The 26950-nt window shown below is 39.8% G+C and overlaps 1 protein-coding gene across 1 annotated transcript in view; it reads left to right on the top strand.

The window, feature by feature from the left end:
- Positions 1–1342: 1342 nt before the first annotated feature.
- APPL1 (adaptor protein, phosphotyrosine interacting with PH domain and leucine zipper 1) overlaps positions 1343–26950 on the top strand; it is a 55559-nt gene continuing 29951 nt past the window's right edge. Inside the window, exons 1-10 of the mRNA XM_045024055.1 lie at positions 1343–1457; positions 9055–9153; positions 10109–10168; positions 14882–14953; positions 19787–19874; positions 21134–21175; positions 22779–22837; positions 23317–23463; positions 25722–25804; positions 25929–26087. Coding sequence (XP_044879990.1) covers positions 1404–1457; positions 9055–9153; positions 10109–10168; positions 14882–14953; positions 19787–19874; positions 21134–21175; positions 22779–22837; positions 23317–23463; positions 25722–25804; positions 25929–26087 — 863 coding nt within the window. The 5' untranslated portion in view covers positions 1343–1403. The remainder of the gene's footprint in view (positions 1458–9054; positions 9154–10108; positions 10169–14881; positions 14954–19786; positions 19875–21133; positions 21176–22778; positions 22838–23316; positions 23464–25721; positions 25805–25928; positions 26088–26950) is intronic.

Here is a 26950-nt window from a genome sequence, read left to right as displayed (position 1 = left end):
GCATGAGCTTTCGTGGGTGAATACCCACTTCTTCAGAACTTATTCACCCACGAAAGCTCATGCTGCAAAACGTCTGTTAGTCTATAAGGTGCCACAGGATTCTTTTGCTGCTTCTACAGAACCAGACTAACACGGCTACCCCTCTGATACTTTTATTTCTTTGTTTTTTCCCTGTCATTAGCCTTTCAAATGTTTGAATTTATATTTTTGCTGTATTTCATTTCACACATTGTTTCCTGTTTTGAATGGAGTTGAAGTTAAAATGTTATACAATTAGGGTATGAATATCACATACCTCTCAGATATCCATTTTAACATCTACAGGAACCACACAAATACAATACTCAAGGTCAAGATGTTCTAGTCACAAAGCTATAAAAAGGGCCTTTGAAGAATGATTGGGGGGGGAAGAAGGGGAGGAACAGGCCAGGCCAATGTGTCCTTCTAGTAAACAACTGCAGTTAGCTACAAGCATGTTTGAAAAGCGTTTTCTAATTCTGTTGTGCTATACAAAGCAGAACATCGCTTTAAAACCATGTCCAAACAGAGTTAAAAGGAATTATTACAAACGACTTTGACACTCAAAAAAATGTTTGAGGCCAACTTCCATAGCAGGATGCAAATAGGGCTTCTGAACACAATTGGAACATATTGGTTCAACCCATGCTGGGGAGTCGCTGTATTCAACACGTGTTAAACAGAAGATGCAGTGTAGAAAGGGGTGGGGATAGCCGTCCTATGAGGAATTAGTTATCAGTTTAAGAAAGGTCCAGAACCATGTGAAATTCTAAAAGCCTGAGCAGAAGAAAAGCACAACCACCATCCGGCACTTTAAGGGGGAAAGTGAAGTCCCAGTGCGCGTCTCTCCCTCAGAAACATCCAAGACCTGCTCCCTGCAGTTTTTGTGCCTGTAAACCCACCCACGTTGGGTACGGGTGTGATTACAGACGGAGACGGAGACGGGGACTCGCGGGGCGATGACGAGGCCGCATCCTTGCGGGAAGGAGTCGCCCCGGCTAAGGGCGGAGCTGGATTGACGAGGCCGTGGCAGGAGCCTGCCTGCGCCGCCCGGAACCGGGCCTGGTTCCCGCTGTGCTGGGCGGGGAGAGCGTAGGCGGACGCAGCAGACTCAGCCACCCCCCACCTGAGAGAGGGCGGGCAGCCGCAGTACCACCGGAGCCGCTCCTGACGTCACTCGACGCCCTCTCTCCTAGGCCTGCCCCCCCACCTGTAATTAGAGTGACGCCTCCGTTGAGCAATGAGAAGGCGGCGGAGGGGGCGGGATTTCCGGGGCGGGGCTGGGCCCGGGGTTGTGGCTGTGCTGACGAAGGGGGGAGGGGCTCAGTGTTGGGTGCTCGGTAGGGTTTGTGGGCGCGTCGGCCCGTAGAGACCCCGCCATCGCCATGCCCGGGATTGACAAGCTGCCCATTGAGGAGACGTTGGAGGACAGTCCTCAGGTGAGAGGAAAGGGGCCCAGGCGGGCCGGGCCTGGGGTTCTGCGCGGGGACAGGGCTGCCGCCGCTTGGAGCCAGGGCCCAGGGGCTCCGCGCCCGGTGGTGCCCCCAGGTTGGGGCGCTCGGGCCGGGGGGATGTCGAGGGACCGCTTAGGTGGCTGGGTGCGGTGAAGGGGCAGGAAGCCGAGACTGTGATGTCCGGGGCGAGCTCCCAGGGGCCTGGGGACCAGCCCCTGGCATAGGGTACAGGAGCGCCCCGCTTGTGTTTTCAGTCTTGCTCGTGCGGGGAGGTCTCTCGGATGCTGTGAGCCACAGCAGTGTCAAGCCACAAATAGACTCCGAGCTTCCCCCGCAACTTTGCCGCTGTGTAAATGTGTAAGCTTGGTGGGGGGGGAGGGGCAGGGAGGCAGTCACTCCATGCGTGTCAGTTTTCCCCCTCACGTCATCCCTACCTTGCAGGTGTGCTCTGACTAGTGGTTAGTTAGGCAATATTAAAGGCCGTGCTCTTACTTAAACAGCGCTGCAGCTGTGTGATGCTTAATGTGCGAGGCTCCTGTTCCTAGGAGCTTAATCTGAAAATACAGGCCGTTTTATTTTGAAATATTACTCATTCCCATTGTCAATTTGAGAAGAGTTTTCGTTGTTCTGAGTCCCGTGGCTATGTCTTAACCAAAACTTTTACATTGTAGAATTTTTTTTTTTAAATTATGAAGAAAGCTTGGATTCATGAAGTGTTTCTGAGAGCTGTGCCCAGACTGGAAATACATGCTATTGATTTACAGCTTTTTAATTACTCTGATTTCTTCATTCAGTTTTTGCTGTTTAGTTCATCAGTTGCTGCTTGATATTAAGAAGGCAGAATATCCATAAATGCTGCTAGCTGTCACCAGAGTTAACCAGATACTGTTTTGTAATCTGCTTCTTGACTTTGTGAACACTATAACACTAATGTATAATATTTCATGCTAAATGAACATTGCTCTTATTACACAATCAGCTGGCAAATGTCAGCTTATAAAACAATGTTGACTGACAGACTATTTGATTTATTAGTGTAACTGAGGATGATTTGTAATATTTTGACAGTGTGCACATATTGCTATTTCTGAACTTAATTTAGGATTTTTAGCAAGGTGGTGAGTCTTATGTAGTGCTACTTATGTAAAATAGTCATTTTTAATAAAAATGTCCATTTTAAAATATTTAGCTAAAATGGTTATAGGGACTTTTTAAAATGTGAAGGGAAAAACCATAAAGGATTTGACTATCCTACATTTTGAAATCATCATACCATATTGCTACATATTAGCAGTATTGATCTAAGAGTAAGTGCAGAAGGAGGGAGTGGACAGAGAAGTTTCCAGAGGAACTTTGACAACATCACTTAAGTTTTAAAATATGTTGTTACTCATGGGAGTGGTGGAAGGAAAAATAAATTCTAAGAACAATCCTGTGTTTAATATTCTAAATCAGGGGTCGGCAACTTTTCGGAAGTGGTGTGCCGAATCTTCATTTATTCACTCTTATTTAAGGTTTCACGTGCCAGTAATACATTTTAACGTTTTTAGAAGGTCTCTTTCTATAAGTCTTTAGTATATAACTAAACTATTGTATGTAAAGTAAATAATGTTTTTAAAATGTTTAAGAAGCTTCATTTAAAATTAAATTAAAATGCAGAACCCCCCCGGACTGGTGGCCAGGACCTGGGCAGTGTGAGTGCCACTGAAAATCAGCTCGTGTGCCGCAGGTTGCCTATCCCTGTTCTAAATACTAAAAAAAAACAAAAAAAACCCCCACCTTTGAACTTGCATTTAAAAGATAGAATTTTAATCAAAGTACTTCAAATATTTTTAGAATGGTATTCATGATAGTAATTAGTCAAATGAATTAGTGTTTACTAATTACTACTTTATATACCGTATTTTCCGGCGTATAAGACGGGTTTTTGGGCTAAAAAACAACCCCCAAAAATCGGGGGTCGTCTTATACGCCGGGTATAAACTTGTAGCCCTCTGACTTCCCTCCGCGGCTAGGATTTAAAAGGCTCTGCACTGCCTGCTGCGGCGGGGAGCCCAGAGCCTTTTAAATCCTAGCCGCGGCTGGGATCTAAAAGGCTCTGGGCCCCCCGCCGCGGCGGGCCCCTCAGCGCCTTCTGACTCCCAGCCACGGCCGGGATCTAAAAGGCTCTGGGCTCCCCGCCGCGGCGGGCAGCTCAGAGCCTTCTGACTCCCAGCCGCGGCTGGGATCTAAAAGGCTCTGGGCTCCCCGCAGCGGCGGGCAGCTCAGAGCCTTCTGACTCCCAGCCGCGGCTGGGATCTAAAAGGCTCTGGGCTCCCCGCCGCGGCGGGCAGCCCGGAGCCTTCTGACTCCCAGCCGCGGCTGGGATTTAAAAGGATCTGGGCTGTCCGCCACGGCGGGCCGCGCAGAGCCCTCTGACTCCCTGCCGCGGCTGGGCTCTAAAAGGCTCTGGGCTCCCCGCCGCGGCGGGCAGCTCAGAGCCTTCTGACTCCCAGCCGCGGCTGGGATTTAAAAGGCTCTGGGCTCCCCGCCGCGGCGGGCAGCGCAGAGCCCTCTGACTCCCCGCCGCGGCTGGGATTTAAAAGGCTCTGGGCTCCCCGCCGCGGCGGGCAGCGCAGAGCCCTCTGACTCCCCGCCACGGCTGGGATCTAAAAGGCTCTGGGCTCCCCGCCGCGGCGGGCAGCGCAGAGCCCTCTGACTCCCCGCCGCGGCTAGGATTTAAAAGGCTCTGGGTTGTCCGCCGCGGCGGGCAGCCCAGAGCCCTCTGACTTCCCACCCACAGAAGGGGGGGGTCGTCTTATACGGCGAGTATATGGCAAAACTAATTTTTTCATTAAAAAATTAGGGGGTCGTCTTATACGCCCCGTCGCCTTATACGCCGGAATATACGGTACTGCTTTCTATTCAAAGATACAAAAATGCTCTACTAATATTTTCCAGAATCTATTAGGATCAATTCACCCACTATTGAAATATAGCTATCTCTGGACTGAAAGGCAACAGTTGTTTAATCAAGTATACAACTACTGAATATTTTAGGATCAAAAGAAAAATACCTTATTCATTGAAATTGTGGAGGAATTCAGGTAGGCAAAATATAATTACCCATTTGGGATTTGTCCAGGAAGCCAGGGCTTAAGCCACTGCTCATGGGGTAATTAAACAACATGTGGGGCTTTTCACAAGTGTTCAAGCTCTGAGGTTTAAGTCTTCTCTGAAAGACTGACCCTCCAAAAGTTTACTACTTCTGAGCCTAAAAAGAACTAACATTGACTGTGAAGCCTTTTCTTTCATATCCCAGTTTTTTAAAACTGATTTTAACAAATGAATCTCTGCTCTCCACACAGACTATTCAGAGCCAAAGAGTCTTTACTCAAGATATCAAATGCAAGATAATTTAGCATCCAGTTTTTGCCCCCTTCTTTTAAATACACTTTTTCACTAATCTTAAGGAAAGTAAGTTGCTGTTGGAAATACTCACTGTATGGAAGGATGGCTTGTTAATTTATAGACACCAATTCAAAATACAGTTAAACTGTAAAGGGATTAAACAAATTTTCAGACAGGTTGATCATCTAGAAAATCCTTCGGTGGAGGTTTTGTGGCAGGCTTTAGCTAGTCTAATTTATTTTGAGTTAGAGATCATTATTCACTTTTGAGCCTGCTAGATTTGCCTACATGCTTTCATATGGCACAGGTCTTAATTTTTTGATTTTTAAGGGTAAAGTTGTGTCTATTTAAAACCATTAGTTTGGGTAGAAAATGCTGGCTGACGCAAAACATATTAGAGACCAAGTAATTTTATTCCTTACATTCTTCCATGCTCTGTCCTGAATTCTACTTCTGACCATTGCTAAGTAAATAAAAACAATAATTTTTTTTATTTATTTTAACTACGGTCTCATTTTACAGTCTGGTTCCATTATTTCAGAATTAGACAGCAGTACAAGGCCACAAAGTGGAACAGTTTGTTTTACTGGATCACACTGTAGCATTTGGAATCTCTATCTTCAGAGGGATAGGGGAGAGGGAGTAAGACAAAGTGTAATGAATTCTCAATCAGAATGTCATGACCACTCCATTTTTTTATGACTAGATGGATCCTGAAACTTTTCTGGTGTAACATAAGTCATGATATTGAAGAGGTTGAGAACTACTGACCTAGACAGTTGTGCAGTGCTGGAGTTAGGCAGGGAAATTCCTTCCTGAGCCATATGTGAGCGCAGTTTACAATCTGAGGGCAAACAAATCTTATGCTTAACTTTAGCTTGTAGTATTGCACATTCTACTAAGTCTTAAAGCTATCAGTGTTTTTTTAATGAGGAAAAAGCTACCTTTTGCCTCTGGAATGTCAGAAACTTTAAACACTTGGTATTCTTTAGACTATCTTAAAAGAAAGATAGAGATAAGATTATCAAAAAGCACAATCAGTTCTTTATGCAGTTTAGCAAACTGTGCTACATGTAATATTTAAAGTTCAATTAGTCATATCCATTAGTTCATTACTGCAAGATCCTGCACAAATTGAAGAACTGCCTTTGAAACCTATTGTGCTATAGAAATAGCCAAAAACTGTGGTGATAGACTACAAAAGGACTTCTACATTAGCAGTAGTATTTTAAGACATGTACAATATAAAAAATCTAGCGTCCTGTAAATCGCTCTCACTAGACAGCGTGGTTTTTTTGACACCAGATAAGGTTGATTACTGTTTACTGTATTCCGGTAGCTTCTACAATGTGGTAAGCACATTCTACATGTACAGGAAGACAGAGTTTCTGTCCCAAAGAGCGTACAATACCAATTAGATTTTTGCTGGAAGCTTGAGTTTAAGCGAAGCTCCATACCCAAAGTAACTGAGCTTCAGCTTTTTAGACTTCTAAGAAACAGGCCTATGTTTTCTCATACTCTGTTACTTAGTGGATATGTTCAGGGTAATAAACACATCACAAATAGAAATCCAATTAGTGAATGTAATAATGTTTAACTTTAAGTAAACATACTTCAGTGCAACTTAGTTGCTACATATATTTTCACTTTCTTGAATATTTGAACCCTGTACCACGGAGTTTTAGATTGCAATAAGTCTTCATGTTAATAGGAATACCACTAAATGTAGGTATATTATTTTATTTCAAAATGATAAATTCTGCCCCCCTCGCAAATTAGTATTCTCTTTCCTTTTAAAATTGTCAGCTACCACTTAATATTCTGTTTTGAGAGTATTGAGTCTGCCGTTCTGCACTTAGGGTTTCTATCTTATGTTTTCCCCTCTGTCTCCATTAGAAAACATTAAAAGTTTCGTAAGTATAAGTCTGTCAGGATACAGCAGGATAACTTCAGATTTTGCACATCCTCTGGTTATTATAGAAGTTAGAAACGAGATGAATTATGAAAAAAGTTGCACACTATGTATGATGCTCTTTTAATCAGGCTTCTAATTGTACTATGCAGACAACCAAGTGGATGTTTCAGGTTAAATAAAATAATGATGCAGAAGTTTTTTCCTTATTACTTACTCATTTGGGGTATGTTCTTATTAAAGGATTTGGGTATCTGATATTAGCATTTGTGGAACATATATACACACTGTACTTTCTTCACACATCTCCATAATACATTTTAGGATAATTTATTCCACTGTAGAATTAGAGTACATGCTTTTGTATTATAAAATAGATTAAAGTAGTTAATCCAAAAACCTACACTCTAGAAATGGAGTATGTAATAGAAGTATAAGTAGTTCACTGCTAGGTTCAAGAATGTTTGTGTGTAAATAGGGCATTTTACTTATCTTCTCAAGTGTCACTGCATTGTCTTGTTAGCAAAAGTCTGATAAGGAGAAGCATGGAAAAAAAATTCTGCTTTGCAAGAAAGCATTGTTGCTGAGGTTTGTTTCTTAGCTCTCAATTTAAGTGAGCTTCACAAATGTTTCCTGTCTGCTAAGGAGATATTCCAGAAAGTATTCTGTGTATAAAGATTATTCATCTGTGTAGTTGCCCTTTAAAATGCAACAAAATTATACTCCAAAACTTACAATTTGCTGAGATTCAGTTGGATTTTAGCTGAAGATTTTCTTCAAGCTATAGTAACCTTGTGCAGCTGGTAAAATTAAGGGGTGGCAAGAATATGCAAGGCATTGCTTATGTATTTCAATGTCTAGGCATTTGAAAGCACCTTATTGTAAAGTCATCTTACTTCTGTGAAGAAGGTCTGATAGAGCCCCAAATGGAGTCACAACAAACTGAGTTCTTTGCTCTTCCCCCATGTGGGATTTTGGCCTATTGGAATAAATAGGCCTGAAGCTAGTGGACATACCACTATCTGCCTTTTGCTGGAGGAAATTCATTGCCACTCCAGTGCAAACAAGTTACCAGCTATCTCATTCTCATTTAAGCATTTGCTGTAGGTGTTACTTTCAGCTGTTTATGATAAGCCTGTTTATTATGATTATGGTCACATGCTTTTGGTGCCTGTGGGATGGATGTATTTTAAAATTTTTAGAAAAAGATGTAGCAAAGCTTAATATACATAGGCATAATGGGGTTTCAATATGGCATACCTTCCTAGATATGGAGACATGATCTTTCACAGTTTTCCTTTTGGCAGCCCAGTGATTTGGTGTCTATCAGAGTTTAGCTGTCCAGCCACACCTGAGAGTCCTTCCCCTCTCAGGGACCAACAAAAACAGCTCTTCTTCACTACCCCAGTCCAGGCTCATCATGCCTTCTTGCTGCCTCTCACCAGATTCTCCAGTGTAGTAAACCGTCTCCCTTTCTGGCAAGATAGTTAGGCTGTCCATTCTGGTGGTAATGCTACTGAAAAGCTTAGGGCACATATGCACCATCTTCTCCAGGTGGTGCGCTCAGGTTCTCTCTCTACTTGGGGTTTTGGTCTAGGGATCCTTCAGCAAGCGGTGACTGGCCACAGCGCCAATCCATTGTCACTTCATAGAATGCTTGTTTCACTTCCCTAGACCACTTTCTACCTAGAGTCTATTCCTCTCCCTTTAGTTTCTTTTTTCATTGGCCTGTCCTCAGGCTTATCCCACATCTTGAGCCTGCTGTGGAGAGCCCAACCCACTGTCTGTCTCTCTTGGCTCTAGATTCTTGAGAGCCTGACCTCAAGTTCTTCCTGATAGAGTTCAGGCTTCTTATTATGTTCTGTGGCCCTGCACCTCACATGACTGTCGCATGACTCTAGATTCTCAGTCCTGTCATCTGGGAGATGGGCTAACCAGGCGCACATGAAACTGAGCCCAGTTCCCTTAAAGGGGACTGCTCACTCTGACATATCTACTTCTATCAAGTGAGAAACATATAAAGACACTTACAGTAATTTGAAACTTTTGTAAACTTTAGAAAAATGAGCATCTATATTATGAATAAGAAAACATGTTTTCTTAAACCCTATTTTTACTAGTTTTGAGGTTTTTCTGCTGTCACTTGGAAAAATAAATCTGTTTTAGTGCCTCATTCATTAAATAAATCATATTTAATGTCTTTGAAATACCATGACATTCTTTGCTAAATTGATTTTTAAAAGAGTGATACAAATTCATATTGTATTCTATTTTTGACAGACACGTTCTTTGCTGGGTGTGTTTGAAGAAGATGCTGCAGCAATTTCCAGTTACATCCACCAGTTGTATCAAGCCATGCGTCGAATTTATGATGCACAGGTAAAATTATAGCTGTTCCCTGTATGCATTTAGAAAGCTTATAAAAAAACATCTTTTAACAACTTATTTGAACATGGGTAAACTGTATTTTTTAAACTATAGGTTAAAATTAGAGATGAAAACTGGAAAATAACATGTTTGCCAAGACCTGCTGGTTTTGAAACAAGATTTGTCAGTTGGAAGAGTTGTGTTCTCTTTGCACTTAACACACCTTTAGACGTCTAAAGGATTTTTTTCTGAAAAATTGCCATTAATATTAGTTAATAAATACATTTGGACAGTTTCTTCTTGTATTCACTTAATCTTGTTAACATTAGTTCCTGTAGCTTGTATTTTGCCTTATTTTGTTTTATCTTTACTTTAATATGGTGGTGTGGGGGGCTTATTTTCATGACACACTTGTTTTTACCTGCATGTTGCTTCTTTGTGTTACTTCCTTTTTTTGCTGTTTATTTCTGCACTTTCTGCTGTTCAGGTGTATGAAACTGCTTGTACAGATCTTTCCTTAGTCCCTGTCTACCCAGTTATTTTAAGAAGTTTGTAACCAGTTAATGGAATGGTTTGTTCTAACAATTTTCATCCCCACGTGTAGTTAATACTCAGTAACTAAGGTGGCTGATGTGAACTAAATATTGTGTTGTCTGCAAATTGCAAGACAATTGCAAATTTGAAGGCAAGTCCAATTTTTATGGATCTGATAACTCTACAGTGTGCATGATATGTACTGTTGTATTGACTTTCAGAAATACTCAGCACCCCCCCCCCCCCCATTAATTTCAGTGGGAGTTGTGGGTCTCAGCTTCTCTGAAAATCTGGCTATATGTGTTTTGAGATGATTTCCATTTTAACCTTTTGTTCCATATTCCTGTTTCCTCTTCATAAATGTAATGCCTAGAGTATATATTGATTGGAAGAAAAAATAGGATTAAACTGTTTCCCTTTTTTTAAAAACCAGAATGAATTAAGTGCAGCAACTCATCTAACTTCAAAACTTCTAAAAGAGTATGAGAAGCAGGTACAGTATAAATCAGTTTCCCTTTGAAATAGTTCAGAATAAATGCTTTTGTACATTATTAAAAAAAAAAAGTACAATTTGCTGTATGGGAAGAAAAAAAAAAAAGTGCAAAACTCCACAGGTCTGATCCAGACAAAATGAGCCATTGCAGCTGCTGGTTCACAAGATATTCACCAGCTACAGGGGTTGCTTCCTATCTGTGTTGAAGATACTCAATCCATAGAACCCGCAGAATGCTAAACTAGACTTGCTGTGATTTTTTCACAGGGCAGAGTCTTTAGGCTCAGCTCCACCACCATGAATAATATTAGGAAAGGGAACGTCTTTGGCTGACCATCAGTCATCTAGAGACATTTTAAAGGGACAGTAGCCCAAAAGCAGTGAGCACTTGCTAGATAACAACTATAATTCAAGTAGTCATAAGAAGAGGTTGTGTGGCCTGAAGATGTACCATTCCCCAGGAACCCAATGAGGAGGAATGGAGCCTGTACCCAGCCACACACATCTCCAGTGATTGGGAGGAGAAATCTCCAACCCCAAATTAGCAGTTTTTATAAATTCTGAAGCCCATAATTTGCTTCCCCACTGAATGAAGAGTGATATTTCATACGCACAGTAGTATCGTTAAGGGAAATGTGAGGAAATAGAGGGCTCTGGAGGGCAATTTGTTTTTTTTTTTTAATATCTCTGTGGGCAGCCACCCTACCTAGGGGCTGCAGCTCATGGGGCAGGCTACTGGAGTCTTGGCCTTCCTACTCCACCAGTTTCCAACCCCGGGCCTTGGCAGGCTGGTTTGGCTTCACTCACCTGGTGGTGCCTTGCATGAGTATCAAGTCAGGAAGTGACCCAGGGAAACTATCTCCCCGTGCATCCCAGCCAGCCACTATCTATTCCTGAAGAGCACGACCTTCTGAGCTTCTAGCCCTGGTCGCAGTCTCCAGGTGCTGTGGTTCCCCAGTTCCCAGGCTTGGTGTGGGCACAGCTCATGTCTTTCCCTGGAGCTCTCAGGGCACACCCTTCCCTCTGGCCCACCAGCCTCTGGCTGCCTTTTAAACCCTGCCTCCAAACCAAGCATGCTCTACAGGGGTGGGGAGGCGGGGCTCCCTTAGGCCAGAGTTGCTCCTGTCCAGTGAGGGGGTTTATACACCTTGTCATAGTCTTGTAAATCAGAAGTAGTCAGCCCTTGCACACTCTCCTTCCATCTTCTGTGGAATACAGCAGTGGGAAGATCATTTATATGAACTTAGTTCTTTTTTTCTCCATTTTTTCCTCACCCCCTGTTGAGATTCCAAGTTGTTGCATAATTTACTGGTGTGAAGCTGGGAATTTTAGTTTTAAACCTTTCCCTGGATGGAGCCAACATCATAACTTTCACAGCTTGTTCTTGTCAAATGAGTTATGATATTTAATCTAGTCCCTAGCTGTTACAGAATGTTGGGAATCATTAAGAAAGGGATAGATAATAAGACAAAAATATCATATTGCCTCTATATAAATCCATGGTATGCCCACATCTTGAATACTGGTATGCAGATGTGGTTGCCCCATCTCAAAAAAGATATATTAGAATTGGAAAAAGTTCAGAAAAGGGCAACAAAAATGATTAGGGGTATGGGACAGCTTCCATATACGGAAAGATAATAAAACTGAGACTTTTCAGCTTGGAAAAGAGACGACTAAGGGGGATATGACTGAGGTCTATAAAATGACGTGTGTGAAGGAAGTATTTACTCCTTCTCATAACACAAGAATTAAGGGTCACCAAGTTAAATTAATAGTCAGCAGGTTTAAAACAAAAGGAAGTATTTCTTCACACAATGCACAGTCAACCTGTGGAACTCTTTGCCAGAGGATATTGTGAAGGCCAAGACTATAATAGGGTTAAAAAAAGAACTGGATAAATTAATGGAGGATAGGTCCATCAATGACTATTAGCCAAGATTGGCAGGGATGGTGACCGTAGCTTCTGATTGCCAGAGTCTGGGTGTGGGTGGCAGGGAATGGATCACTTGGTGATTGCCTGTTGTGTTAATTCTCTCTGGGGCACCTGGCATTGGCTGCTGTCAGAAGACAGGACACTGGGCTTGAGGGACCTTTGTCTGGCTCAGTATGAACGTTCTTATGGTCTCCCACTACTGTTCTGTAATAGTAGTATAAGTCATGACAAGTATTACTATTCGTTGATTATACAGATTTAGTCTTTTGAAAATGTGACATTTGTAGCATGTTTTTGTTTGCAATGTTAATTTAAATTAGCTTGCTTTTCTTATTAAAAGAGACTAAATGTGGAATTTTACATTTCAAATCCACATTTTAAAGTCCATAAATATGAATGCTACTAACAATGTCCATGTGTAATTTCTTACTGCAGTTTTAATTATCTTTAAGTCCTATTTTAATTTATTTTTAAAGTAGCTATAATAATGTTTGTGTGGAATTTTTTTCAATATTACTATTTAAAAGCTAACAAATTTGGAATGTTGATAAATCACTAATTAGAAATGTAGTGAGTTTTGGTTATTTTGCTTTCTTAACACTAACGGCTTTGTTTGAAAATCAAAACTCTCAAGGCAGTCCTTAAAAATCAGGGAGACAAGGTGGATGAGGTAATATATTTTATTGGACCAACTTCTGTTGGTGAGAGAGACAAGCTTTCAAGCCACACAGTGCTCTTCTTCGGGTCTGTGATGGGAACTCCCAGCATCACAGTGAAATGCAAGGTGGAACATTTTGCAGTGATCCTGGGCATTCCTTTCCCAGATGTGAAAAAATGCTCTGTGTGGCTCGAAAGCTTCTCTCTCTCACCAACAGAAGTTGGTCCAATACAAGATATTACCTCACCCACCTTGTCTCCCTAATATCCTGGGACCAACAAGGCTACAACTGCATTGTATACTTAAAATTAGGATCAGTTAATTTTGCGGTGTCTTGCTATAAGGAAACAGCAGCTATGTACCACAGCAGTTTTTATTGCAACATAGATAAGGTTAAAGTTCTGTCACCGATATTTTTAGTAAAAGTCAGTGACAGGTTGCGGGCAATAAACAAAAATTCATAGATGCCTCCAACCTGCCTCCAACCTGTCTCTGACTTTTACTAAAAAATACCCTGACGAGGGAGGGACAACAAACAGAGCATTCGTAGGGCTTGCAGCTGCTCCAGGCCTGCTGCTGCTCCTGCGGCAGATGCTGAGGGCAGCTTCTGCTGCCCCAAGGGGGGCTGACCCAACCCTGGCTGCTGCTCCTGCAGGCCGCTCTGCCTCAGAAGAAGTCAGAGATCCCGGGAAGTCACAGAACACGTGACCTCCGGGACTGAATGGTATCCTGAAACATAGTATAACCAAGCAACTCATGCTTCTATGAATTTTGTCATGGTAATTACAGTAAATATAAATTCAATGCCAGCAAACTTTGATATGCTTAATAATAATCTGCCTGGCATAATATGTAATTAACATTGTTTAATTACATGCTTTATCAGATAAGTATCTAAAATGTGTACCAAATTTTCCCATTTTATTAATTGTAGCATACCTGCTCTGTGTTTTGCATCAAATATAAAATCTAAAACAAAATCTCTATAAAAAAAAACCTGCTATCTTAAAAGTTGCTTTTCCTAAATAAAACCTGAAAATAATACAGTATTGACATGAGGACATAATAACTTTGAATATTAACTATAATGAGATACATTTTAGAGATGGCATGAGAATGATATTCTGTCTTGCTAGATTCTGCCAGTATGTGAATTTCCTCATTTCAATTAGGTTTTTAGTTACAGCTTTGATGGTCTTTCAATGGATATAAGGTATATGTCTCTCAGTCTTGCAGTCCTTACTGAAGCAAAACTCATTGTGTTTTTATATATAATTGCTATGAATTAAGTATCAGAATTCAACAGCATTGAGCCCTGTATTTTATCTTTTGGTTTACTTTTCCATTACGATGGAAAGCTAGGTTTGTTATTCTTAGACTTTCTAATACTTTAGAAAATTGCTGACACCACTGTGAAGAAGAGAAATGCTTAAAATGCACCACAAAACAACCTAAAACAAAATTAACATTTTAAAACTTGAGGATTCACATGCATTTTCTAATAAAAGATAATAATGGGTAGAAAACAGTATTGCCAACCTCATGTAGTCAAAAATGGGGACGGAGGGAAGGCATCATCCTACAAAAAACCACGATTAGTTTAAAGTATGACATTTTCAGCAATAAATTTGGGTGGTTTTTTTTTTTTTGCATTCTGGATTTTGAACATTTAGGATCCTACTTTCAAACTTCTCTCCATAATCATGAAGGCTAGAAGTTTGCTTTACTTAAGACATTTTTTTAAATCACATGACAGAGATCTGGGGGTTTAAGGAAAACACCAAATCTAAAATTGAGAGAGTTGACAAAACTGGAATAATAATGTCATTCTCCAGAGAAGTCAAGCTTGAATTCTTCCCAATACTAGAACTAATCTGACAGATTTTTAAAAGAGGTAACTATGTATGTAGTTGTCATAAATACTCTGTTAAAATGAAAGTAATAAGCTGTTCTGCAAAATGTCCTACGAGGTAATTAACAGTTACTGATTCTAAATGTGGGTATTTAAGTTCCTAAATTTTTCCTTTCAATATAATTAGACAACCAGTATGTTATTAGGTTACAGCTTTCTTCTATCATCCACAAGGATGTGTCAACATTTTCTTTTTTATTTTTATAGCGTTTTCCATTAGGGGGCGATGATGAAGTTATGAGCTCTACCCTACAACAGTTTGCAAAAGTCATAGATGAGGCAAGTGTTGAATGTGTTTGGCTTACCTTTAACCTTTGTTAGTCATCTATAGACTTCTCAACTGACTATCATTCTTGGCTTTTTTTAGGATGAGCGTTCAGAAGTAGCTTTTATTTATTAATGATGGTAACACTTTAATTACTTTCCCTTGACACAGTATAAAATTGTGTGGCCTGAAGATAGAGAATCAGTTTAGTGAAGTAAGATTACATTGTTTCTAAACAATGTACTTTTTATGTCCTGTAACTTTCTGTAGGCATCTGCCATAAAAATTGTCACCCTACGGAACTAGAAGGTAGCAGATTTATAGTATAAGCATTAATTGTGGACATAAATTGATACCACTTTCTTCAATATCTGTTCACACCAAAGTGAATAACCTTTAAATCAAGGGCAATTTCAAATATACACTATCATTTATAATTAGTGTTGAGGTAGTACCCCAAAACTGCAGTTAAAATAGGGAACCCATTGTACTAGACATTTGAAGATGCCATTCTTGGTCAAACCAGTGCAGACCAATTTAAGACACGATGAAGCAAGTGAATATAAAAACATAATAGGAAGGAAATTGGAAGGGATAGGGAAGAAGAGGGTAACAGTAATTTTACACACTTAATATAAGGTTTGTGCATTGATAGTTCCATAACTTATTTCTCTATATTTAAAAAGCTTTTATCAGGAACTCTTATTGGCTCTCTATCCAGCCATGATCATTTGGCTATTTTATATGGGCATCTCAACAACAATGGATCTTGAGGAGGGATTTGAAGGAGGACAAGGCAGTTGAGACTTTACACATTCTTTTGGGGAAGATACTCCATGCATAAAGAGTAGCATGGCAGTAAGTGTAATGGTGCTTGAGGGGTTAAGTGACAATCAAGGTTGGCATAGTTGTCATAATGGAGAAGTGGCTTGATAAGGTAGAAGAGCAGAAAGTAGGTAGGGTCATAATTGTGAGGTGTTAAAGGTGTGAACAAGAAGCTTCACTTGGATGCAGTAGACAGTTGAGGGATTCAAAGAGGGATGATATGGTGAGAATCACAGGGACGTGCTTTTATTGGACTAGAGGAAGGGTGATGTAGGTTACAGCATTAAGTGTTGGAGATGATGAGATGTTGATGAGAATTTTAGCTATGTGGATGAAGAGAAAATCTTATTGAAGAAGAAGCCATGAGATTTGGACATGGCCTGGGTGTTAGGACCAAGAAAGGGAGGAGTCAGAGGTTACCCACCCCAAAGATTATAGGCCAGGGCTGTAGAGAAGATGGTGGCGTGGTCAACATTGACAGAAAACGGGGGGGATGGATTAAGGAATTCTCTTTTAGCCATGTTAAGTTTACATTGATGAAAAGACAGAGAGGCTGTGATGTGGGATTGGATGATGGAAGTCGGATCAAAATTGGAGAGGTAGATTTGGGAGTCATTAGCATAAAGATGGCAACTGAAGTCATATTAGCCCATCAGATAACCAAGAGAGTGAAAATATATAAAGGGAGACGAAGAATAGGCCAAGAACAGAGCTCTGTAGAACTCCCTCACAGAAAGTTGTTGATGAGATAAGAACATGCTGAAGAAATCAGGGAAAGGTAGAATCATGAGAGGATGGAGTCCTGAAAACTTCAGCTGAACAAGAATTTTCTGATGAATTAGGGTGTGACCCAAGGTGCCTAGGGTATCCCATACTGGAAATGGCAATGACAGGGCAGGCTGCAGAAAAGAGAGACTGGTCATTAACACTGTAGTTAGATTCACCAACCAGTCACAAACTCTGTTCTTGATCCATCGCACTGGTTATCAAGAAGCTGAAAGAAAAGAAATCACATAACCCTCTTTATTGCATTCCAGTCTCTGGCTCTGAATCAGCAAATAAATCCAGTAAAGTGAGAAGTTACTTAAAACTCTCTACTATACAAAATGTTCTTCTGATCCCCAAAGGGCCAGCCACATTACCAGATCAATACTAGTTTGGATCTTACCCAAAATACCATGCTGCCAGCCAGTCCTTTAGTATCTAAAACCAAAGGTTTATTAGAAAAGAAAAGAATGAGAAGAAAATTGTTGAATGATCAAAGCAATCAGATACACACACATGACTTCAGAATCCATATATCAGGTTCTTAGCAGCATTGGTGAGTTTGCTTGCTTGTAAAATCCCTCTGCAACACATCCAATGGGTTTATCAGTCCTTTGTTCAAAGCTTCAGTTTGTAGAGAAGTTACTCTAGAGGTGAGAAGCAGGATTGAAAATAAAATGGAGATGATCCAATTGCCTTTCTATATCCTTTGCCATGTGGCTTGTACATCCTTTGCCCTAAACACAAGCTCAGAGCACATGGGCATGGAAAACCAGTGTTGCCAACTCCACAAAGCAGGAAGTTACCAGACAAACCCTGAAAAGTTGCTAGATGTAGCTGTTAAGTACTCAAAAGGAGTCAAAAAAGTCACTGAACAAAATTTCCAGAGAAATCAACAGAGAATTTTTATTTATATATATATATATATATATATATATATATATATATATATATATACACACACACACACACACACACACAGTCACAAAATCATTCACAAGCAGCTCAATAGTGTTAGTAAAGTCCATTCCATGCTCTTCTTACTACGTTCTTTTGCACAGCAGAAGCAACTACAACAGTACACTGTCATCATTAGGAGGGCGCCGTCTGCTCATTGGGAAGGGTGCTCTGTACACTGCAGCCCAGGTTGGCTGGGGTTGGTTAATTTCAGCTGAGCCTCCCTTTCTTGCCAGCCTGGATTTGAGCTGACAGGTTAGTGAAAGGGAAAGCCCAGAACCAGGGAGAAGAGGACATTCACCTCACTTGAGCTTGGCGCAGGGAACCAAGAAATAGATTTAAAAACAAAAATCCGCTAGCCAGAGCCCTTCCCCCTGCTTCCAGGATTTAATTTCTGAAAACAGCTGGGCAGCTAACCCCAGGCCAAACCAGGGGAAGGAGTAAAGGGGAACTGAAATCAAGCCAGCTCCACCTTTGATCCTGTAGTAAGGGCTTCATTCAGGGAAGCACAATGCCCCTCCCTCCCTTTGGGGCACATGGTCCTGTCTCATCCCACCTCACCTTCCATCCGTGTGGCTCTCCTCACTGGCTCACCTGCCTTCTCTTCCACCCCTCCCCCTCCGCCCACTTCATTAGCCATCTTTCCCTGCATCACAGGGTGTGCTACCTACTATGGAACAGTGAGAGAACACATTTGGGTAAAAACAAGCCCTGGCTAATGTGCTGCTCTCTCCAAAGTGCACCTGGCTTTAGCAAAGTATTTAATTAGCCTCCACAAACTTCTTTTCCTCGCCTGCAAATTATAGTAATCTCAGCCCAAGAAGCCCTGGAATGTGATTCCTTCTGAGCACATGCTCAATTGAGATGTAATGACATTGACTTGGTGTGCAACAGAATGTAGTAAGAAGAGCATGGAATGGATTTTATTTACATTATTGAGCTGCTTGTGAATGATTTTGTGACTAGATATTGGTGTCTTCTTTCTCTGAATGTCACTATAATTGGCAGTGAAAGTCACTAGATTTGTCACTGGTCACTTTGATGCTTATTTTCTCACTAGGGAAACCAAAAAGTCACTAAATCTAGTGACAAAGTTGCTAAGTTAGCAACATGAGGGAATGCTCTTGGAGTCCCCTGTCCACAGGCATGTCCCTTCAGGTCCTGCTGACTCATAGGCATAGTCCCTGGCTTCTCTCAATGGGTTCATTGTACAGCTGATTGCTTTTGATTGGCCATAGAGAGGGCTGGATAATGTGATGCCAATCTGTCTGGGTATCACCCAGATACACAGCACAAGTTTGAGATATGAAATGTACCACACATTCATAACTTAAAGATAAACAAGCTTATCTTATTTAGCAAATCATAACTTTTCCACTGATACCTTACATGGCATATCTTGTATAAGATTCATTGCAATTTTGTAATATTGATATCAATAATATTATAAATGGTCACCTATATTCCATACAGCATCACACACGGTTTTGTTGGAAAACGCAGATTCATCAGACCCAAAATGTTTTGCAGAAACATGTGTGGTTCAGTCCTCCAGTGAACAACAGGCAAGGTTCTGATAAAACCAAGCCTAATAGCCTGACAGTTTGCCTGAAAGGCTGCTGGGGAATCTGGGCTTCCAGGGTCTGCACACAGGCTGCCCTGGGGCTGGAGACCCCAGAGTCCAGGGCTCTGGGCGGCCTTGACATGCAGCTAGTCCCGGGGTTTCTAGGCTTTCTGCTACAGAGATGGAAGCACCCGTTTTCAAAGCCCAAAGCCCCCAGGTCAGCTCCAGCTCTGGCTGCCAGGGCATCTAAGTTTCTGGCTCCCTCTCAGTCCACTGCTGACCAGGAGTTTACAGATCCTGTGAGCCATGGTTGAACCAGGGGCCTCGGGGTTGGAGCTTACAACGTCAATTTTGTTTGTTTGCTTAGTTCTAGTCCTAAACAAAAACTAGACATTTCTAAATTTCCCATGGAACAGAAATTGTGATTTTTTTTTTCCAGTCAGCTCTATTGAAAACCAAGAGAGGACAAGGTTTCAAGAAAGGGGTATAATTATCAGCTAACATTTAAAATTAAAACTCTGTATTGAATGTCCTTTTTAGCTTGAAGTAGTTTGCAAACATGGCTGAAGCTCAGGAAAGATATTTTAAAGACTTGATTGTCATCTGTAAATGAAATTTATACCAAAGCAACTTTGCTCATGGAGGCTATTAAAGCCAAGCAGAATTGGAATTAGTAATATTTTCCAAAAACTTACATAGCTGACTGTTTGCTCTTTTGTTTTTTTCCCTCTTACAGCTCAGCTCTTGTCATGCAGTACTTTCAACTCAACTAGCTGATGCCATGATGTTTCCCATTACTCAATTTAAAGAAAGGGATCTAAAAGGTAGAGTAGTCAACTGGTTCAAATAGTGGTTTTTATCCATAGCTCTTGCTCTACCTAATTACAGGCTACATCACTTAATTTACACCTGAGTATACCCCAGCTGTCTCAAACTTGTATATTTTTAATGTAAATCATTGACATTAGAACTGCTAAACAGATATTTTACAAAACTTTGTTCATGTTTAAAGGAATTAACCTATGTCATGTCAACAAACATGTCAATTTCTTTCTGCAAATAAACAGTCCTGTTCAAGATCTAGTTTTTGCAATAGCCTTTCACATAGGTGATCCCAATAAAAATCAGGTTTCAGTTAAAAGATCTAAATAATTTGTAGGTTGTATCCTATTTCCTAAGGATGTTTGTCCACATCCAATGCCACCATATAAACTTGTAATGACTGGCAGTCTCTATTCGGGGTAGCTCAACAGTATAATAGGTCTGGATTTGTAAGATGATGTGCCTGACACTGCTGGTGAAATAGTTGGCTTTAGCAAATGCTTATAGTTTGTGAGCACTTTATTTTATATTGAAGTGAGATGCACTTCTTTAATAATGTGAAGTTGGTAATTATGGTAGATTTTATTTGCATACTAAATTTACTAGACTATTGAAAATTGGTTTCAAGTATGTAAAATACAGTGAAGTTTTTAAAAAAATGCTAATTAAAATTCGTAACGTAAGATATTCCATACTAATAATGTGGACACTAAACTGAAGGAAAAACAATGGCTCTGCCATAATCCAGATAACTCTTTGTGAATTTCAGAAAAGATTATTTTCCTTTTCTGTAGGTGCAATGCCAGGTTGCAGAAGTGATTATGGAACAAAGTAGACAATCTTATTTTTCAGAACAAGGAAGCAATGGTATTTCTCCAGTCAAGTCTAAAATTACTTTTCATAGTCCTCAAGGGTGGCCGTTAACTATGTAGTGGTTATCTAAGATGGTTCCTGATGCCATACTGGCAGCTGAAAATTTGCTCATTACAAAAGTGCATAACCTGCAACTGAGATTATATTTAACATCTAATGAGACCATGTCCTTCTTTATGTACTGTACAAACACTTCCTGTTTACACCAATTACCTAGCTGTGGAAGTGCTTGAAGTTCTCATGAACCCAGAGATAGAGGCCACTTTTCTTCAATCTTTTAAAAAACAAAACACACACAAAAAGAAACCAACACTATCAAATATTCACATAATGATGTTATAGTTTCTTCTGATATTGGTCTCTTATTCAAATATAATATTCTTTGCAGAGATACTGACTTTAAAAGAAGTTTTCCAAATTGCCAGCAATGGTAAGTACACCTTAAACATTTAATTTTCCCGTGAATATTTGTATAACAGAATATAAAATCAGGAGGTAGGGTGGGGATTTAAAAGGGATTTTCAATGCACATAACTTTCCTAGCTTTCTTTGAAAATCCCAGTCTTGAGTCTCAAAGGTTTATGGAAAATTGGAGTCCAAACAAACTAATTTCATGTGGCAAGGTGAGCCTCTGTAGCCCTTCCCTGGTACTACTCACCCTGCTTCAGTCCGCCAGCTCTTCCCAGGAAACTCACAGATAGTAATCTCTCCCAGCACCTCTTGGCAAGGTATTAGTAACAAACTTAGACAATAGTCCCGAGTGCCATGTAAACAAAAGGATCTTCTGCTTCTCCTGGGCCCAGGTCTTATTTCTTTTCTGCTCTCCTACAAAGCACTGACTTTCAGGGCTTTTTTTTCTTCTAGGAGTCTCCTATTTTCCAGGGCCACACACAGGAGCAGCTTCCCTCCTGTAACCCTCAGTCTTCCTTCAGCCTATTTACCTGGGGATTACCCTTCTCCAGGGCTTTCCAGAGGAGCCAGCTGCCCTTTTGCAGCTTTCCCCTTCAGCTGAGCTCTCTTGCATTTCTAGTCATTCTGTGACCCCTTCCTGGCTAGGTCTAATAATCGAGCAGGGCTATCTGATTCCTAGATGATTAAGATCAGCTGGGAGAGTAGCTGTTCTGTCACAGGCAAAGCTGGGCCTGACTCCCTTTAAAGAGCCAGTCAGCCTGTGACAACTTACTTACCTTACTTACAATACCTTAGTGAAAACATAACTGAAAATTAATGCAGTTACTATTAACTGATGGAAACAAAACACGAAATATAGTAAAAATAGAATGACAAAGTGTATTGTTAAGTATCGGGGGTAGCCGTGTCAGTCTGTATGCCACTGGACTCCTTGTTGTTGAAGTGTATTGTTTAGGTTAGTTGGTTTATGAATTTCTGTGCTCTGAAATAGGGATTGGCTTAATTAATGGAGTTTAGTTCCCTAAAATTACTATTTCATATTTATTTTTCTGTGTTAGGTGTGGTAATGTTGGTTTAAAAATGTAGTTGGTGTTTGCTGGAGAGGGGAGAATGCACTGTTTAGTCAGTTTCTTTAATGTTAATCCTTTTCGTATATGTTAATAAAGTGGACAAGTTTTAGATGGAATCTGTTTTCTTTATAGAACAGAATATGCAAATGATTTTATTAGTAAAAGTGCTTCTGCATTTCAGAAACTGTGGCTTGACCACTTTGAAGAATAATAGATATTTAGGGGAAGTTTTCCTGACAGTTTCTGTTTCTAATTTTTGTGAGGATACTTGCATAACTTTTTAGAATTTGTCTCCAGCTTAGGTAGCTAGGGTAGTGGAACGATAGTCAAGAGAACAAAAATTATTCATGAGATCTCATTCTTTACAAGTTTGAGGTTTTAATTTTGGAGAGCTTTGTGTTCCAAGTGTCAGTGAAAGAAACCATTAAAAATCTAAGTGATTTTATTTTGTTTCATTGAATTTAAATATTGTCCATTATTTTATCTTTTCTATGTTATACATTTGCTTAATTTATTAAATGACTATAAGATATTAAATATTTTATTATTTAGATCATGATACTGCCATTAACAGATACAGTCGGCTGTCAAAAAGAAGAGAGAATGAAAAGGTTTGTGAGACATACTTTTAAGCAGCCTCTTTAGAGGAGGGAAACCAAAATATTATAGAATAGACAATCTCCAATGATGGCAAATAATATGCAACAGAGTAGACTTTACTTAAATTCTGATAGTTCAGGTTCTAATAGTAGAGACAACTTTTTACAGCAGACAAAAGCCACTTTTGCATTATAGGAGTGGCATGTAATATTTTTAAAATGCTGTGAGTCTAAGGATGCAATATTATATTCAGGTACATTTGGTTAAAGAGAGAACTCAGTGCTGGAAAAATAGAATGCAGGGTTTGGTTACCATGGATTCCTCCTCCATAATCTTTAGAAAAAGAGTCATGGGACAAAAAGTGCCATTTTTTGTGTATGGTGAATTTTTTTTTTAAATGGTAAAGTTTCAGTGCTGGTTATAAATAAACCTGTACAGAAAGGATATGCTAAATGACGAGTCACAAACTTTGTAACTTTTTTCTCTTTAGGTCAAGTATGAAGTTACAGAAGATGTGTATACTTCCAAGAAGAAACAGCATCAGACCATGATGCATTATTTCTGTGCATTAAATACTCTTCAGTACAAGAAGAAAATAGCCATGCTGGAACCCTTGCTAGGATATATGCAAGCTCAGGTGAATATTTCAAACACTGAAAGCTGTAGCTTTGAAATAAGGCTGGAGAGTACCTTTCACAGCATTGCTGGTAGGAACTTTCTCACAGCATTGTTGGTGACCGTTGAATAAATCTTTGGCACTATCAAGTATGCAAAGAAGCTAAGATTTGAATGACTATAGCAATGGTATGGTCTTCTCACCTCCAAGAGAAGGGTTCCTGCAGTTCAGTATTGAAGCACATTCTGAAGGAATGATATGGGGAAGCTTGTGCTATTACTCTCCTTTGGCAGCTGTTCTGAAGAAGACTTATGGCTTGTCTACACTGCACTGCACTGTTGTGATATAACTGTTCCATGTGAATGCTGCTGGTGTGAACTAAAAGATACCGAATTTGTGTTAATAGTCCTGTTTGAAAGAGGATTATGTTCATGCAAGCTAGGTACCTTTTAGTTCACGCTAGCAGTGTCCACATGAGGCAATTAAGATCGCAACAGTTTGGTGCACTCTGCAACTCGTGTCCCACTGTGGCACAATGTAGACATAGCCCTAGAGTCAGTCATTGCAATCTCATCACTGCTGGAATGCTGGAGGCACTGGAATGGTGTTCACAATCATTCTGGCTCAGTTTAGTAGCTAATTTACTAAAGATAATTGTTGACAATTCACTTTTCTTTTTACATATGTGTTCAGAGAGAATATGACAAATCACTTTCTGCCTCTGTCACTAAGTTTTGAAAAGAAACTAGTCCACAGGCTTGCCTTTACTATAGTCACTGCCTTGCCTTCATTATACTTAGCTGCTTTCATTATATTCAGCTGTAACACAAGAAACCTACAGTATCCTGTATTCTGTAAGACATTAGCTGATGCGTAAGCTAGCATGAGTGTGGTTAAGTAGGCCGTAACCCTTGGCATAGATCAACAATTACCTTTTGATTTTAGGAACAAAGAAGAGCTTGCTCACTAGTAGGAGGTAGAATGTTCCAGTAAGTGCTACCATAAGAAACATGGAAGTACTAACCACAAATGGTAGTTACACATATCAATATACTAACCTATAGAAGAAGAACACCTCAACATTAGTAGGATGAGGAAATACAAATAAGGAAAATGGGGAAAAACCCCTACTGAATAATGTATTAGATATAGTGGCCTCAGCATAACAGAAAAGTTGCATCCCAGCCTGTGGGGGTAAGAGAGAGATGTAGCCCTTGAAAGGGGCCAGAATGATGGCCACTGGTGATGAGGAGGAAAGTGATGGTGATGAGGAAGATAATGACTGACATTTCAGATTGTTCTGCAAGGGGTGATGTGAGTATAGGGACATGCAGATGCACTTCTGTAGTGTGTCTATGTACCTCACTGAGTTAGAGTGTTTGTGACTTTCCTAAATATATTAATAAACTATTTGGAAATATAGAAGCATTCCTATAATGTGAGTGTTGCAATTGTGCACATCAGGGTTCCCAACTCTATAGTAATTTTAGTAATCCTAGGCCTGATCTTGGGGCAAGAACCTGTCAACCCTCAAAGTGATAACTGGAATTCTTAGGCAATCAATATAATTAATACATAATCTATGGATCAGGCCACAGAACTTGAGTCGTCATTCATTTTCTTTGCTATGTGAGTATATTTGGTGAAACTCTGACCTCATTGAAATCAATGGCAAATCTCCCATAGATTTCACTGGAGCCAGGAATACACCAATCTCCTACTTTGTTTTTATGCAGAACTACCCATAAGATCAGTTTTAAGTGTCTTTTAAGGTGGAGTCACAATGATAATAATTTGTGTGCTCAAACAAATCAAAAGTTTGTAGTAAAAAACAAGCTAATATAGAGACCTTGTCAGAACATGTCATTATCAGATAACTTAGCCTCCTCTTTCCCTTCATAAAAGGATTATTTTATCACCATACTGTGATTGAAATGTTTCCATGTTCTTCTTGAATATGAGTACTACTGTGCTGAAGCTGTAGAAGAGAAGCAGAAGTAGGAACTAAATTGGAATATCGTCTGCAGTAAAGCAGAACGATACAGCTGCATTCTGTTTACATCTTATCTGAGCAGTGTTGTGAGGCATGAAGGACATGTTCCAAAATCTTTAGATTTAGCGGGTTGGATATCCCCACAATCACAATGAATTTAGAGTTCCTACTATTGGATCTCTTACTAGGGTTTTTAAAAAAACAGAAATAGATGGGTTTTGTTTGGTTTGTTAAATGAATAGTTTCTCTCTCTCTCTCTCCCTTTTTTTTTTTTTTTTTTTTAAAGATAAGTTTCTTTAAAATGGGTTCAGAAAATCTTACTGAGCAGCTGGAAGAATTTTTAACCAATATTGGCACAAGTGTACAAAAGTAAGTTTTTGTTCTTATTCGTTTAATTGTATCTTTAATGCCGAATATTGCCTTCACTAATTTTCTTTTTTGAGTCTGCCTGCTGCTCTCTGTTAATAACACATAGTATTTTATGCTATTTTAGTGTTCGCCGGGAAATGGATTCTGAGGTAGAAACCATGCAGCAGACCATAGAGGACTTGGAAGTAGCCAGTGATCCATTATATTTACCTGATCCAGACACAACAAAATTTCCTGTCCATAGAAATCTAACACGGAAAGCTGGCTATCTTAATGCAAGGAAGTAAGCTACCTACTATTATTTTAAAATGTCAGAAGAACTTTACTCATTTTAAAAAAGGCACTTTGGATAAGGAAGTGATATTTATTAAAAAAGCTGTATTGGATTGTACATAAATATTTAATTGATCAAATTGAACTAGCCACAGTGAAGCTTGACATGCTTCCTTTCTTTGTATTCTCCTCACATGATAGATTGAGTTGTGTATTAATTAGTTGGCATTAATTTCTGGATTTTAGTAATTGGCCCACCTATTAATACTTTGCATTATTCATTCAGTGATCTTAAAAGAAAGATAAGTGTTCTTAATGCCATAAGATGGAGACACTGAAACAGAGAGAGATCAAGTGACTTCCTCATAGTCAGAAGAGCCTAGCAGTCAGGAATAGAGAGAGACCTCCTGATTTCCAACTAGTGGTTAGAGAAATTATGCTCCTTTGTTAATGAAACTTAATCCCCTGGATATTTGTGCCTACAAAAGAAATATGGAGATATATGTATTTTATTCAGTATTAATTGGGTTGTAATCTCAGAAAAAGCCAGTATTTGAAGGATTAATACTATATTATGTTGCTCATTATGTATAATACAACTTTAGGATAAAAGTTTGGGTTACAGTAGAATAAGTGTTTGTACTTTTGAAATACAAGGAAAACACATTATACTAAACAGACTTTTGAGAACATGAATGGCAATATAAAGGAGTGCTTTTTGGCCCACTAGCGGGAGGTGGTGTTTCACATATGTAAAGGCAACTTATTGGTTTTACAATTGGTTAAAAACAAACGAAAGCTATAAACTTTAGTGTATGTGTTCCCAGTTTATACCATGTTCTGCATACATGGTGAACTTTATAAAAATCAGAC

Source organism: Mauremys mutica, chromosome 7 (assembly GCF_020497125.1).
Source record: "Mauremys mutica isolate MM-2020 ecotype Southern chromosome 7, ASM2049712v1, whole genome shotgun sequence".
Lineage (NCBI taxonomy): Eukaryota > Metazoa > Chordata > Testudines > Geoemydidae > Mauremys > Mauremys mutica.
Note: the sequence above shows the minus strand (reverse complement) of the source record. Positions and strands in the feature narration are given on the sequence as shown.